Source organism: Rana temporaria, chromosome 1, assembly GCF_905171775.1.
Source record: "Rana temporaria chromosome 1, aRanTem1.1, whole genome shotgun sequence".
NCBI classification, from domain to species: domain Eukaryota; kingdom Metazoa; phylum Chordata; class Amphibia; order Anura; family Ranidae; genus Rana; species Rana temporaria.
The window spans coordinates 391,361,745-391,379,102 of record NC_053489.1 but is presented as its reverse complement, the minus strand read 5'-3'; the positions used below and the strand labels follow the sequence as shown (position 1 = coordinate 391,379,102).

Genomic DNA, 17,358 nt, shown 5'->3' with positions numbered 1-17,358 from the left:
CGCGGGTCAAAACCGACCCGTTATCATCATGGATAGTAACAGAAAGCTAACATAAGAGGAGGGTTAAACTGAGGAGTTAAGTCGTAAAATATATATAACATTATTAAACAAGTTCATTTAAATACAATTGCACTAATTAAATTCCAGGACTAAAAAACATAATAGCAATGCAGTAAGCAATAGTTTTTTTATATGTTAATTCATTCTCTGCATTAAGGTAAAAAAAACTTTCAACAACAATGCCCAGCAGCCTCTCTCCCTAACACTTACCTGTGTCCTGTATCAATACAGCGCTGTACCTGACTTCTGTTTTTCTCTCCTCTTTCCCTGATCTCATGGGTTTGGTTGAGAGCAACAGGAGCTGTTGTCTTCTGCTGCTGTCAGTCAAATCATGTGAGGGGGGGGGGGGGCAGAACGAAGCATACTATGTATGTCTATAGATGCACACAACACGACTCAGGATCGAGCCTGCTGTCTGTTAGATGCTCGTAAGAGGGCAGGGGGAAGAGGAGTGACAGAGATAGATAGAACAGAGAGGACATAGGACATAGTGGACATATGCCTCTAACATGTGTCATGCGAAGTGTCAAAATCCTCTTCCTCTCCAGGCGTTGCTTCCAAAATATTCAGACATAAATTCCTTCATTATACGATGTTTTATTCTTCAAACGATATGACAGCAAACAGATTAATGCTTACGTTGTTACAGCTTAGTCAAACATCATGGCAGGTAGGCATCTCAGAAACAGGAATTAGATGTTACATCTATTCTGCTGGCTAGAGTCCCTCCTAGCAGGTTGGTTCCAACTTCCATCTCATCAGCAGAGTCCCTTCCCCCGTCGGGTCGGGGGTGACCCTGAGGTCCCTTCCGTCCAGGGGTGACCCTGGAGATCCTAACTTACTATGCTCAAACCTGTATACTTATACAAGTTTTACAGCTAACTAAGCACAATTGGCTCGTTTCCAAAGAAGGTTGCGATGAGCTTTAACGCCCACTCATGTATATTTAAGTATCATCTCCTCCCCTATCCTTGACATAGGACTTTAAGAATAGATATGGCCTACAACAGATGTAACTGACCTTGTTTGCCCTCAAAGCTACCATGTCTAAACCAAAATGATTCAGAGACCTTTAGAACATAATATCAATACATTTAAAATCTAACAATTCCCCCTTATTGCACTGTAATTAACAAATAAAATAAGTGCATTCATCTTAAATAATAAAGGTTTCTGATTCACTTTTTTCCAATACAAACAATACAATTTAACATTTCAGATATTGTACATAAACTTTTTCCAAAATTCGGAGATATTCCTGTGAAATATTTAACCATTTCATTCCTTTAAGAAATTATAAATGATTATATTATTAATTAATTTTTAATTTATTCTCCATCTAAATGATGTAATATTAAAATTTCTTCCTTTACCTTCATAAATATTACTTCTTATAACTTCAACCATATCATATAATTATCTTATATTTTATCATAAAGAAGAAATAAATATATTGTTGATGTATCAAATTTTATTACTCTAGATTTCTAGATTACTCTAGAAATTTTAATCCTAGACACTGAACAATTATAAACATAATACGTAATCTATTTGTTTGTGGATATATAAAAACATAACTTTCCCATTATTTGATTGTCGTATTTTTATATATTCTATCTTTTTTCTATTTATTTTTCTATCTTTTTAATCTATTCATTTTTTTTATCTATCCATATAATTTATTTATCCATATAATTTATTTATCTATCCATGACCAGCAAGCAACTCCTTCTTTTATTTATTTTTCAATGTTCCATATTATTTAATTCAACAATAATTCTGTTTAGACACTTAAAAAATCCTTTTCTTCCACACAAACCTGTATGCTGTTTAACTATATTAATACTTCAAATGTATACTTTGTTATACATACTTGTAATAACAAACTATCCATCCAACTTTCCCAAGTTATGTGTTCTATAAAAATGAATACAAAATTAATTATTCTATATGAAATAATAATTCTATGTGTATCAATATGTATTCTTATAAAAAATGTAGAAACCAAAATATAACAACTATTTTTTCCATATTTCAAAAAATTCCTATATTAGAATTATTACATTCCAACTCCCCCTTACATAATGATCAATCGATCAATATGTCACTTTTGATGTAAGTCCATAAGAATAAATCATTGAAGTTCATCCAAAAATGATGATCCTTGATAACATAATCAAAAAATAATTTTGAAAAAACTAGAAGTAATAACCAAAATAGAATTTTAGTTGTGCTTGCTTCATGGTCATGGAAGCATCCAAAAAATAAAATAACCTTCCCAATTGAAATCTGATATTTCAGTTGGCATTCCTATTGGAATCCGTGGTACCTTTAAATCTATAATTCCTAACCATAACTTTTGCTACTGAAATAAATTATGAAACATACTCATAAAAAGTAGAAATCTTATTCAAAACATAATTTCTGTTCAAATTTAGCAAAGGCCTAGCCATATTTTGTGAACAAACTTCTGAAATTCCTATACTTATACTTTGTCCTATGCAAGATTGCAAATAACTACATATACTAATTTTAAAAAAACATAGAAGAACAGACATTCTTCCTCCAGTCATTAACTCAAAAAAATGTAACCAACCCTTACTTTAGAAAAGGTTTTAAACCAAAAATACAACAGGTAAATAAGTCACTTAGTATTTACCTTTTCTTGAATCATCTTACCCTATTTAGACTTTAAAATACAATTGTAGCGTTCTATAATATCTGGGTACTAAAGATGATAAGAAACAATAACTTTATCAAATACTAAAATTGCATATATGTCCTTCATCACCTGTCCTATAAAAATAAAAAATAAATCATTATCTGATTCCATGGTTTGAAAACAACCCCAATGGAATGTGACAAAGTTCATAACTTAGCTTTCATTAACAATATATTAATTTTTCCTAGAATTACCTCAATTAATTTTATCAAAAGATTAACTAAAAAGGAAAAAACATACTTGTATACTCCTTCAGCAGGTGAAAAAATCTAATATACTCAATCTACATAGATTGCAAATCTCTCAATACTTTATAGTATCAGATCACTCTTTGCCTTTTGAATTGCTCTATAAACATAATAAAACAATATTCAAGAAGTTTGATGACAAAAATGCTCTAATAATGAGTAGTTCAAAATTTCTTTCATTAGCTTAAACAAGAAATCAATTAATCAATCTGTCAGTCAATCTGTCAGGTACCTGGATATGCAAAAATAAATATTTTCATTTAAAAAATAACTCTATCCATTATTGTTGGAATCAATTATTTTTACAATAAATTTTATCTTCATTATCAGTCTGTACTGAGACAAAATTTTCATCGTCCCCCTTTTTATTCTGAGACTAATTATATTTTGTAAAAGTAATATTTTTATCAGATTATTGTATTTTTCTTTACTATACTTTACTTATAATAGCTTTAATTTTGCAAAAGAACATTTAAGTTTGGCTTTCCTAAATACTTTATTTCAGAAAGAAACTTAAATCATGTTTAAGTATTTTTCTTTTTTTAACCAACTTATACAGTATGGTTTATTTAACCACATGCCCTGTCACTCTGACTGCTAAACAAACAAGTCTTAAGATCACTTTTTCAGTGTAGACAGACAGACATTCAGAAAGTTTCATCTGTGCCTTCTGGATCCATTTAATAAAAGCACAAAAAAAAATCCTCTCAATAAATATCCACTGAAAAATTGATAAAGTAACTTTTGCATGATTTACTTGCATAATTGTGGCTTATTACACTGCATAATTTTAGCTTCAACTGACCTTACTTTTTAACATCCAGTTGTCATTTAGACAAAAGCTTAATCAAAGTCTTGTGTTGACACCTCATGTTTAAAAATAACACCTTTAACAAATGGTGTAAAATCCATGTGTTTTTTTTAAAACAATTTCTTTAGTTAGTACTTAGTAATACCTTATTAAATATTTTTTCCAACCATGCACCTTTATTTCAGATTTCTGAAAAAAGTTTAAACACTAACGTGTTCATATCCATAGAGTTGAAAAACTCTTGTCATGACTGACCATCTGCTTTGTAAATCAACCTCCATTTCTCTGTTAATGACACACTCTCAGAGAAAGATCTATCACTGTCAGTCTTGGCTACCATTCACTATACAATTTTCAACCAATCTCATTTTATCGTTTTTACAATTTTTAACCTTTTTTCAAAATTTTAAAGCATATTTGGTTTGTACATCTGCTAAAAATCATGTACATAATGTTATAATATGACTTTTGATTATATTAATGACAAAAAATTAGTGGAACAATCTCATGAAACCCAGATTGGCCCCTGTGCATGAACCGACCTGTGTCCCCGAGAAAATTACTCCAACCAACTCTTTATCAGAAATACTCAATTTCTCAAAAACTTTTAACAATAGTTTTCTCTTCAATTTTTGCTATTTTTAGATTGAACAAAACTTTCATATTTTAATATTTTTCCTGGGTAAACTTTAGTATTTTAGAACAATTTACTACTTTTAATTAAATAACCAAACCCACGTTTGGAAAAATTACTCAATCCTTAACTTATTATTTTCTGCAACCAAATCTGTAGGATTTTTGTTAAACACTAAATACCTTGTTGTTTACCATTAACTGAATTTTATACAGTTCTTACATAATCTTAATCAATAGTTTTTCCTTTAAACTTCTGCCCCTGTATGTGCTTTGAATGACATGCAATAACACATTTCTGTTGTTTTAGGCTAAAATATTCCCGAACATATATATGCAGCATTAAACTTAATTTCCTTATTAAAGAACTTCTTACACTCTGGTATTAATTAATTAATTACCCCACTACTGTTTACATGCCTGCATTGCATATATATATATATATATATATATATATATATATATATATATATATATATATATATATATATATCAATTCCCGAATATTACTGAGATATACTTCTGAACCTTGAGATTTTTAACCATCCCATGTTAACCCACTTATATAAAAAACATATTTACCCCTTGTTTAGAATGATTTTCCTGTGCACTTAAAAAAACAAGCAATAAACAATGTCCTTTAACTTTGTCTTCTTTAGTTTCTTTCGTTTGTTACATTGACTGTCTTTGGTGATTTTTCTTGTTGCATTTTCATGTTGCTGTATCTTCGTCCGTTGCTTTATTTTTGGAAGAATAATGTCCTTATTTTCTTTGAAGAATTAATTTTCTAACAGTTCTTGTTCATCTCTGGCTCGCCTGGTTTCTTTTATCTTTGGCTCACGTGTTAGTGTAACTGTTTATTTAAGCTATAAAGTAGCCTCAAGTAAACAAATGTAAAGATGCGTGCGTAAAAATAATGTCTTTCTCCTTTTTGTGTATGCGAAAGGAATGTATAATGTATAGTGTATTCTTGGACAGTTCAAACATCAAAATCCATAATAGCTCACTCAAAGTGTACATCTGCCTGTGTGACTACAATGGTGACCTTAAAAAATCACGTGAAGCTTCTATTTGGCAGCTTTCTTCACGTACGTAAACGTCTACGATTTTTCTCCATAACCTGAAAGTCCTCGATGGATTTTGCATGATATCTTGAAACCTTCTGTCCAAAATAGCTGTGGCTCAGTAGCCCTGTGTAAGCCTTGTACGTTTTTTTTTTTTCTTCTGCTCGTAAGCTACAAGCATTCTGACAGGTGAGAAAACAAGACAGCGTAAAAACTCACCCTGTGTTTTTGAGCCTTCTCTCGTCTGATGGAACACAAACGCCTTTTCGTTTCTAGGTTCTTTGGTCGTATTTTTCTTCAAGACTTGAAAGAACAACATCTTTGACTTCATTTCTTCATTTCCCCCTTGTCAAGGCTTTAGGAAAAAAAATGACCAGTCTGGCTGGCGATCGCCATTGTTAGATGCTCGTAAGAGGGCAGGGGGAAGAGGAGTGACAGAGATAGATAGAACAGAGAGGACATAGGACATAGTGGACATATGCCTCTAACATGTGTCATGCGAAGTGTCAAAATCCTCTTCCTCTCCAGGCGTTGCTTCCAAAATATTCAGACATAAATTCCTTCATTATACGATGTTTTATTCTTCCAACGATATGACAGCAAACAGATTAATGCTTACGTTGTTACAGCTTAGTCAAACATCATGGCAGGTAGGCATCTCAGAAACAGGAATTAGATGTTACATCTATTCTGCTGGCTAGAGTCCCTCCTAGCAGGTTGGTTCCAACTTCCATCTCATCAGCAGAGTCCCTTCCCCCGTCGGGTCGGGGGTGACCCTGAGGTCCCTTCCGTCCAGGGGTGACCCTGGAGATCCTAACTTACTATGCTCAAACCTGTATACTTATACAAGTTTTACAGCTAACTAAGCACAATTGGCTCGTTTCCAAAGAAGGTTGCGATGAGCTTTAACGCCCACTCATGTATATTTAAGTATCATCTCCTCCCCTATCCTTGACATAGGACTTTAAGAATAGATATGGCCTACAACAGATGTAACTGACCTTGTTTGCCCTCAAAGCTACCATGTCTAAACCAAAATGATTCAGAGACCTTTAGAACATAATATCAATACATTTAAAATCTAACACTGTCTGCCCTCATAAGCAAGTGGCTTGCCATGGGGGCAGACTGAGAAGAATAAGAGCGAGACATCACTGGTGGAGGACCCCAGATTAGGTAGTTTGGGGCCACTCTGTGCATTACCATTGCACAGAGCAGGCAAGTATAATATATTCCTTATTAAAAAACAAACAAGAAAAGAATCTTTAAAACCACTTTAACACATGTCACTTTACATTACGCGTATAAGAGACCTTGCTACTAGAAATAATTTGGTATTCTTTTTAAGTTATACAAACGTTATAGCATATAACTGCAAATGTTATTCTTTATTAAAGAAATCGGTTCTGTCTTTAGCTGAGATTCATGGCCTCATTTCTTTCACACTAGCAGAAAATGTATCCTTTATAATACATTATTCTGTGAAATAAATACAGTTTCTACAAAAAAAATAAAAATATTTATCCTTTGAGTCCTTGGTTTTCATGTTTTATTGGCATAGAAGATTGAATAGCGCTGGATTAAATTGTTGACACTGATCAACAGAAATAGACTTTTTCATCTCAGGTTTCTTTGGCAAAAACGAAAGCTGCAGGGACATTCCCTATATAATCCCTCCTACTCCAAGCAAGCCTTAGTTATGTAGTAAGCAGTAATGAGATCATAAAGAACCAAGGGAGGGACCGGTGTTCTATACACCAAAAAATAAATTTTACTGGTAAGTCAAAAAGTGTTCTTAGTTGTACAGTACAGGACACAGGATCTTTAGTCTTCGGCTATGGGTAGTCTAAAAGAAGTCCAACTGAGGGATAAGTAACACACCAAACAAATGCTAACAGGCTCATGTAACAAGGGAGTAACAGAACTTGTGCAGAAGTGATAGCAACATGATTAAGGCTAGACAAGTGTGGTCCAAAGGAATCGATAAAAACCTGATTGAGACCCGACAAAATCACTGGTAAAATTAGAGGAAGAACAGATGCAATCAACAACGTACCCACTGATGAGGGGTAAGTAGCCTTTGCAAGGAACTTATAAGGTCAAAACTAGGTTATTGATGGTCCACAAAGCCCCATTCTGATCCAGACCAGCCTAGGGAAGCCAGGTTCATCGCATGGAGTAAAGCCTGGGAATCAATCCTGGTTCATCAAGTTTAAAACTCTCCAAGAGAAAGTTGCATTATATGCAGATGATGCTTTATTATTTTTGGGGGACACCTCCTCTTTTTTGGTTGTTGCCAAGTCCCTTATCTCTATACACAGATCTTTTTTCCAGTTTCACTATAAATTGGGATAAATCAGTCCTCTTACCACTTGATCCATTAACGTGAGACCTATCCCCTATGGCAGCATTAATATCTGCAGTTTCCTCATTAAAAAAATTAGGAGTCATAGTTACTTCCTGGGTATCTGGGAATTTGGCCCAGAATATAGGGCCAGATCCTCAAAAGGGATACGCCGTCCCCACTCCCATTCCTGGCCGGCCGGGTAGCGTGCTTTGGATACGGGTCTGGTATGGATTGTAGGGGGACCCCCTACGTCGATTTTTCAGCGTAGGGGGGGTCTCCTTACAACCCATACCAGACCTAAGGGCCTGGTATGCTCCTGGGGGGGGAACCCATGCCGGTTTTTTCTTTGAAAATTGACATGGAGTTCTCCCTCTCAGGAATGCATGCCGAGCGACGCTGTCAAATTTTTTTACATTTTTTTTTTCCCGACGCAACTTTTTTTACCCGGCGCGATCCACAAAACTCGGTGTAACGTAACTTCGCGCATGCGCAGTACGGCCGGCGCGGGAGCGCGCCTCATTTAAATGGGACTCGCCCCATTTGAATAGGAACGCCTTGCGCCGGTCGGATTTAAGTTACACAGCCTGAAATTTCTAGGTAAGTGCTTTGTGGATCGGGCACTTAGGTAGAAATTTTAAGGGATTTTTTAAGTTGCGCCAGGTTTTTGTGGATCTGGCCCATACTGCCTATGTCAGACTGGAAAAACCTGGTGCAAACTTGATCAAGATGGTCTGGATGACACAACTACTTTATTTTTTACATAATGGTCCCATTTGTATGCTACAGTGTATATTTCATACCATTGACTCCTTTTTTTAGGGAACTTATATGGAAGCATGGCCATTCCAAAATTAAACATCCTAAGCTCCAACTACCCAAAGATGGGGGCAATTTGGTAGTCCCTAACCCCAAGTTGTATTACTTTGCATCACAACAACATTTTTATGGATGGAACGCCAATGATCTCTGGGACCCCATCGAATGAATAGTTATTTCGCAATTCTCCGAGGTTTCCCCAATGGAACTGTTGGTAGCGGACAATTTCCACATTAAACTTAGTTTTCCTCATAAAATTCTGTTTCATCGTTTGTGGGAATCTGTCTGGGAACTCAAATTTACAAGAAGCTTCAGGGCTTTGAAAACTGGAAGAAAGCAGGGATATTGTATTTACACCAACTATATGACAAGGATGTATTACTTCCTTCCCTTCCCAACATTGGTGGATAGGTTTTACCAAATGTTTTTTTAATACCTTCAACTCTGCCATGCATTACAGTGCCAAGCGACTTCTTATTCATTGAAATATAACCCATCTTCTCTTCTTACAATGGCTGTATCCACTTCCTGTTCTAAAAAGGGTTTGATAGGTAATGTGTATTCAACATTTCAAACTACTCAAGTTCACCTGTCATGTGGCGGCCAACGGAGGGAGGATGTCGGTCCCTTGGAGGAAGAGCAGTGGCAACAGGCCTTAGCTACAGTACAGTTAGTCATTCTTTCCTCATCCCAGTGGTTGACTAAGCTGTTTATTTTACAGAGGGTACACTATACACTTCAGTATTTATACTTCTGGGGAAGACTAGATACATCTAATTGCCCAAGCTGTTCTACAAATACAAGCACCCTTATCCATAGGTTATGGCATTGGCCCAAGCTTCACAGATACTGGTCCATTATTTTCCAGGTATACTTAATAGAATTTGCTCGACTCAAGTCCCTCCTTAACCAAAGGATGATTTCAGCCTGCTGTAGACCAGTGCTTTATACTTAGCTCCCAAATTAGTATTACAAAAGTGGCTTTCATCCTTCCCTCCTATGTTGCAACAATGGAGGACTGCTGTTAACCTTCTCTTAAACAGGGAGGAATTGACATATAAGCATAGAGGTTGTCCTAGAAAATTTCGAGATCCATCGCTATCTTCTTCAGAATCCACTAATGTTTCACCAATGGGTTCTTTTTCTGTCAGGGAATAAAGTACTTGGCATTGGCCTGGGAACCTGGTCTGTTCAATTGAGATGTTTGGGGTATCACTACCTTCCTTGTAGTAGTAATGTTGTGCTGGTATCTGTATTTGCGTGACATCTGGAATATGATATGACATAATTTATCATTTACAATGTCATTTAATGGCACAAGATTATATTTGTTAATATTTATATTTTGTCAGGTCACCTGATGACAGGTGACAGATGCACACCGATGGGGTCATGAGCGCACCGTTAAGCTTGTAGACCCTTTGGCTGAGTGCTGTGGATGGAGCTCTGGGTGGTTCAGGAAAGCAGCTCCACCTGAGCACCGACACAGATCGAACAGGGAGCTAGAGCATAAGATTCCCCAGGGCGCAGAGTCTAAGAGCCAGCAGGTTTTCAGTAGAGCCTCTGATGGTAAGGATGAAATTTACTGCAGCTGACTCCAGGTCGCAGCCCCCAGGGTCTCCCAGCTCACACTCACGGCAGGCTCTGGTGGATGAAGAGGAAGCAGCAGTGCAGGGTAACAAGGAATAGTCAGAAGGACAGGCCAAAGGTCGGGGTAACAAGCAGATAGGGATGGTCAGGAGAACACACCAAAGGTCGGGGCTACAAGCAGGCAGGGATAGTCAGGAGAACAAGCCAAAGTCGGTACACCAAATCAAACGTAGAGCACACAGCAAGAAACACACTAGGGAGCCTAAACACACTATTGGTCGGACAAGGTTGGCTTGCAGTGCACGGTTTTAAATAGTGTTTCCTTTTAGAGGCTTAGGTGGAGCCATGCTGAGATAAGATTACTTAAACATGCAGGTGTCTGATACACAGACCAGAGGTAAGCAGACAGACAGGGCATGAAACATTACTGCAGATTCATGACATAATTGTTCAATAACTTATCAGAAAGAAGGAAATAAACATAAGCAGGATCAAGACTAGAATTAGGCTCGGATGCATGAAACGAAAAGATGGTTCCAGAGCTAAGTTCTGAATATTAGGGATCTCAGTAGTGTCCGCACAGTCTGATGGATTTTCGGTGAGAAGGTTGTCCAATAGCTCACTGTTGAAACAGAACAAGAACAGGGGTTCTGAGAAGACCCAAGATGCAGTGGACATGCCTAAGCAAGGACCTCACTTAAAAAAAAGGAAGGAAATTTCCAGCAAAAAAACGCAGGAAGTAAGAGAACACCAGAAAAAAGGGGACAAGCTGGAAAAATTCCACAAGCTCCACAGAGGTCAGAAGATGTCCCATATGGAGCGAGCCTGCCAGTACAATATTGGACTTTATATCCAATAGAAGAAGTATGGGTGGATGCCCCTTCTGCCATGATCCTAGGAGAGAGAAGCTGTGTCTGAGCATTGTCGTAGACTGATGTCTGAAAGCCCTGGGATAATTATTAGGAAGAGACCTACTAGAGAATCAGAGTAGCCAAGAATAGCCAATGCTAATTACTCGGGCTAGGAGATATGGCCAAAGATTGAACCTTCCTACATACCAACACATCCAAATGAATAGGTTATATCTCTAGATATAGATTCTGGAAGAATGAAGAGGTAGACTGATCACCATTTATACAAGTGGAATTGACACACATGGCATGATGACCATGAATAGAGGAGAATCAAGAAAAAATGCTATACAAATGCATTGTTTACTGTGAAAATGACAATTGCAGTTTGGGAGTTAACCACCAGGGGGCACTGAAGGGGTTAAGTGTGATCTCATATGTGTTTTTAACTGTAGGGGGCAGGGCTGGATGTGTGATGCCATAGATCGCCTTTCCCTATATCAGGGAACAGACGATCAATGACAGCGCCACTGTGAAGAACGGGGGAAGGTGTGTTTACACACACCTCTCCCCGTTCTTCAGCTCCTGTGACCGATCGCGGGACTCCGGCGGCGATCGGGTCCACGGGTCCGGCAGTCACGGTCACGGAGCTTCGGACCGGGTCGCGGGTGTGGCTGGGCACTTAAAGAGGACGTACAGGTACGTGCTTGTGCCCAGTCGTGCCATTCTGCCGACGTATATGTGCAGAAGGTGGTCCTTAAATGGTTAAAGCAATCTACTGAGCTTGCCAGTACCACCTCTGCAGGGAGTCTATTGCACATTTTCACAGCTCCTACTGTGAAGAAACCTTTTCATATTCAGAGATGAAATCTTTTTTCCTCTAGATGTAAAGAGTGCCCCCTTGTCCTCTGTGATGACCTTAAAGTAAATAACTCAACAAGTTCATTATATGGACCACTTATGTATTTGTACAAGTTGATCATATCTCCCCTTAATCTAATTTTCTTAAGAGAGAATACATTTGGTTCCTCTAATCTCTCCTCATAACTGAGCACCTTCCTGTCTCTTATCAGTTTGGTTGGCCTTCTCTGCACTTTCTCCAGTTCCCCAATATCCTTTTTGAGAACTGCTCAAAGCTGAACTGCACATTCCAGAGGTCTTACTAATGATTTGTACAGGGGCAAAATTATATCTCTCTCTGGAGTCCATCTCTCTCTCTTAATACAAGAAAGGACTTTGCCAGCTTTGGAAAGCACAGCTTGGCTATGCATGCTATTATTAACCTTATGATCTACCAAAACCCCCAGAATCTTCTCCACTATGGATCCCCCCAGTTGTACTCCACCTAGTATATATGATGCATTAATTTTCATAGCCCCCAACTGCATAACTTTACATTTATCAACATTAAACCTCATTTGGCACTTAGTTTCCCAATTAGACAGTGCATTGAGGTCGGCTTGTAAATTGGAGACCTCCTGTAAGGACATTAATCCACTGCATAGCTTGCTGTCATCTGCAAAGACAGAAATGGTACTTTTAATCCCAGACCCAATATCATTTATAAAGATATTAAAAAGTAAGGGTCCCAACACTGAACCCTGGAGTACACCACTGATAACCTTAGACCCTTCAGAGTAAGAATCATTAACCACTACTCTCTGAATTATTTTTTTAGCCAGTTTTCTATCCAGTTATCTTTTCAAGTCTGTAGACTTTAACCTACACATTAGCCGTGTGGGGAACTTTGTCAAACACTGTTAAAAAATCCAAGTATACCACGTCCACCGCCACACCTCTGTCCAAGGTTTTACTTACCTCCTCATAAAAAGAAACCAGGTTTGTTTGACAATTTCTGTCTTTCATGAATCAATGCTGTCTGTTGCTTAAAATATTTTTTTCCAACAAGAACTCGTCTATGTGGTCTTTTGATAAACTTTCCAGTATCTCTCTGACTATAGAAGTTAAACTAACAGGTCTATAGTATTGGTAAAGGCTTTGATCCCTTTTTAAATATGGGCACCACATTGGCCCTACGCCAATCCAGTGGTACCATTCCAGTCATTGACGAGTCCCTAAAAAATTGAAACAATGGCTTTGAAATGACAGAGCTCAATTCTTTTAGGATCTGTGGGTGGATGCCATCTGGTACAGGTGCTTTATCCACCTTTATTCTGTCTAAATATTTCTGGACCATATCACTTTTGAGCCATTGTGGAATAATAGGTTACCACAGGCCACTGTGCAAACAGTACACTGTAAACATTATTGACAAGGGTCACTTCACAAACCACTGCAAAGCAACGGGGTAATTGTTGTGCATGACAAGATCACCACAGACTGCAAAAACCGTATACAGTAAGACATTGTCCATAAGAGTAAAACACAAACGACTGGAGAGCAGAACAAACAGTGATACGTTACCAACAAGTTTTACTCACAGACCCACTACCAAGCATTAGGGGATAGTGACCATGTGTGGCTAGGTCACCATGGGACTCTCTAAAGAAAAAAACTGTGAGACATTACAAACAAGAGATATGCAAAAACCCCTGCAGGAAGGTTAATAGATGTGCATGACAAAGTTGACAGGCTGGTGTACCAAAAGTCTCTTCATAGCTCACTCACAAACCACTGCAAAACAGAAAAGGTCAATGTCTGCCCATGCCCTCCCCAAACTATTAGCTGAGTGGAAGGCGGTGAGGCCCACTGACCTGGCACCATTCAGCTTAAACTCTTACATGTGCAGTGCTACAGTGTCCCCAAAGGGGTATGCCAACCGTTTTAGTGAGCTGAGAAGGGTTAATGCCCTCTGCGTCAGGCATTTTTAGCAGCTGTAGCAGGTAGCATCCTCGGACCGCTGTGCTGATTAATTGACGGAGAAGTAAACTATAAATGAGCAATCCTTTATCCTCTACAAGCAGAGTTCGGGTATGGTTCTCTAAGGCCTTGCTGAGTAGTCAACCGATCAAGAAGCTGCAGAAAGGGGCTGCAGCGGATACAATGCTGCCAGAAAATTTGATAGAAATATTGATAGAGGTAAAACAACAAAACATCCACATAAAAGAGGCAAGCTTCTACAGTATATGTAGAAAAGTGTTCATTACCTAGCAGAAAACTAAGGTTGCTGGGAGTAGGAGGAATTACATATGTAATTTCCCTGCACTTTTCCTTTTTCGCCAGTGTCCAGTTACCTGAGGGTACCTGCATATACAGTATCCCATGGTTAATGACTAAAGATCCTGTGCCCTGTACTGTAGGACTTATGCCCTGTACACACGATCTATTCATCCTATGAAAACGGTCTGATGGATTTTTTCATCAGATATCCGATGAGGCTGACTTTCATCAGTCGTGCCTACACACCATCGGTTAAAAAACGATCGTTTCAGAACGCGGTGATGTAAAACACAACGACGTGCTGAGAAAAATGAAGTTCAATGCTTCCGAGCATGCATCGACTTGATTCTGAGCATGCGTGGATTTTTAACGGATGGACGTGCCCACAGACGATCGTTTTTTTCTATCGGTTAGTTAACCATCAGATAATTTTAAAACAAGTTCCTAGTTTTTTAACCGATGGATAAATAACCGATGGGGCCCACACACGATCAGTTAGTCTGATGAAAACGGTCCATCAGACCGGTTTCATCAGACAAACCGATCGTGTGTACGCGGCATAAGAAACATAATTCCTTAAAAAGAAAGTCTTGTTTGACCACTCCAAAAGCTTTGGTATCATTACTAAGGATATAGTTATTACCAAATAAATAGGCCATTAGCTGAATAGTTTAAATGGCGCTAGCTCTAGTCAGGGAATTAGAAAAGTTAGCCCATCTATACTATATCAGCTCTCTTTGAAAGTGGTTAGTCTTTCTGGGACATCACAATAGAGCGTTTAAAAGGAAACCTGTACTGAGGAGATATAGAGATCGCTATTGCAGACCTCAATTTGAATATGCAAGCTGCTTGAATTCACACATTTATAAGACAAAAACCTGAACAATATTACGGTACATATAGAAAAGTAAAAGTGGAGTCAGAGTTTCTTATCTGCATAGATGTTCTATGTCAGTGAATGTACTAAAGCCACTAAATCAGCTCGACAGCTGAATTTTCTGAAAGTGAGTTTAGCAGTGGCAGCCTCCATATATTCTCAGTACAGGTTTCCTTTATGACTATTGTTTTCCAAAAAACTATCATCTAGTCACAAGTGGTATAATTTATGTAAAAAAAAACAGTGCATGAGGCATCACCTTAAAACAAATTTAAACAAGATTTCGAAAATCTTCCCAGGATGGCTAGGTGTAGACTTGTAGTGGTTAAAGAATCATAAAATATTGCTGCCAAAAGATCTTTTCCTATACATGCGTGCTGTTTTTTTCGCAATCACAAACTGTGCACCAAACACACATCATTCACGTCATGCATTTGTATACTTGAAAGTATTTATATGGTGTATATGTAATAATTTGTACATGATACATATTTATAGTATTATGGTATATTAATTATAATTGAGATAACAATGATCCCAATGTTTATCACTTGCTTTCAGAATTTTTGCCATTTTTGTTGCTTTAAATGTTTGTACACCCTGGCTAGCCCTAGTGTCATCTTGAAAAAACAATACCCATTTAAAATCCATTTCAGATAAATCTTTTTCCCGAGACTGGTTGGCAGGGTAGCTTCTTCAGAGGTGAGTGCATTTCTATATGGTCACTATTGGCAGGATTAGGAAACGATTATCACAGTTACAGGTAGTTTCACTCACTTAGCTGTAACACAGTAAAAATTCCCAGTTTCTTCTTTTTAGGGAACTGGGTAATGAGATTATTTTTGGGTAATGCTCCAACTCTACCAATTTATAACATTTATAGCTTAGTACAGAAGATTTAAGGTCAGTTCCAGTAATACTATTGTGTACAACTACAACCAATATAATATAAGCTCTACATCAGATACAGTACAGTCAAAGATTGATCAAGTATTGTATTGTTAAGTTTTATTTTATTTTACTGCCTTTCAGTTAAAGGACTATCGATATTTGGATGCAGTCATTAACTTAACTTTCTTCCAATTTTGTGAATAAATAGGCACACCATGGTGTGATAAAAAAAATAAAGCAATTAGTATACTTTTCATGGAACAAAATGACTACCATATTTCAAAAAAGCTGATGATTTGAAACATATTAGAACACTGTAAATGTTATTAATGTTCACTTTTCTAATCTGGAACATCCTGACTTATTTAAACACTCACCGTCTGGTCTGTTAGTGGTGGTAGTACAATCGTTTTTTCCATTGTGTTCATCACTAGTTTCCATAGCTCCTTCAAAACGCGTTTCAAAACAGTCTTTTCGCAAATTTTTGCAAACAGGGTAAGACTAGGAAGAAAAGAGGAAAATGAAAAGAGGAATGGGTAATTATGTAGATTTCCATTTCAACTTGTTGGCTGAACTTAATAGACTTTTGGTGCTTTAAAAAAAAAAAAAAAAAATCTATTTACTGGCAACTAAGGCTTTTGATAGGCTGCAGCATAGTGGAGTAAGTGGAAACAGTTCCAGCTTATAAGTTAATAATAATAGTTATGACAAATAATTAATAAGGTTGTCTGTAAAACTACTAATAATACTAAATAATATTTAAAAAAAATGCATGAATTTGTATTTTTTTTTATAAAAATCATTGGAAACGAAAATGCATGGTCTGCATTAACCTTTTCTTGGCAGTTCTATAACACCAGCATGTCAGATTTCATGATTTTATAGATTTTTGTTATTTATGTAATATAAATTTAATTCTGTACTAGCATATAAAACAATTTAATATTATTTCTCTACACATAAGTTTATAATCCCCAGGCTACAAACATCCGACTTATAAACGACTCCTACATTCAAACGGAGGGAGACAACAGGAAGTGAGAGAAAATCTACCCCTAGGAAGGGAAATTCGCTCCTGTAAGAGTTATCATGGGAAATGAGGTGTCTCCACTGAAGATTACCACCCATTCTTGTTTCCACAACAACACAAAATGTTCTAAATCCAATTGTCATTGGGATAGAAAGTGAGGTGAAATCTTCTGAACAGGGGCACAAACAGCAAAACAAACGTTACATGGGGTATTAACCTTTCCCTATGCTATCCAAAAAACATAAAAAGTTTTTTTTGGGCTGAAGCTACCTGCTCCGACTTACAAACAAATTCAACT

General features: G+C 37.2%; 1 protein-coding gene across 19 annotated transcripts in view; it reads right to left on the bottom strand.

The window, feature by feature from the left end:
• UNC13A (unc-13 homolog A) overlaps positions 1-17,358 on the bottom strand; it is a 211,055-nt gene that overhangs the window by 66,112 nt on the left and 127,585 nt on the right. For 13 of the 19 annotated variants that reach the window (XM_040322601.1, XM_040322606.1, XM_040322604.1 and 10 more), the window contains one exon: positions 16,408-16,531. In XM_040322601.1, the coding sequence (XP_040178535.1) occupies positions 16,408-16,531 (124 nt within the window). Of the gene's footprint in view, positions 1-15,339; positions 15,346-16,407; positions 16,532-17,358 lie in introns of all 19 variants that reach the window. The other 6 variants (XM_040322600.1, XM_040322605.1, XM_040322603.1 and 3 more) reach the window with 1 other exon arrangement.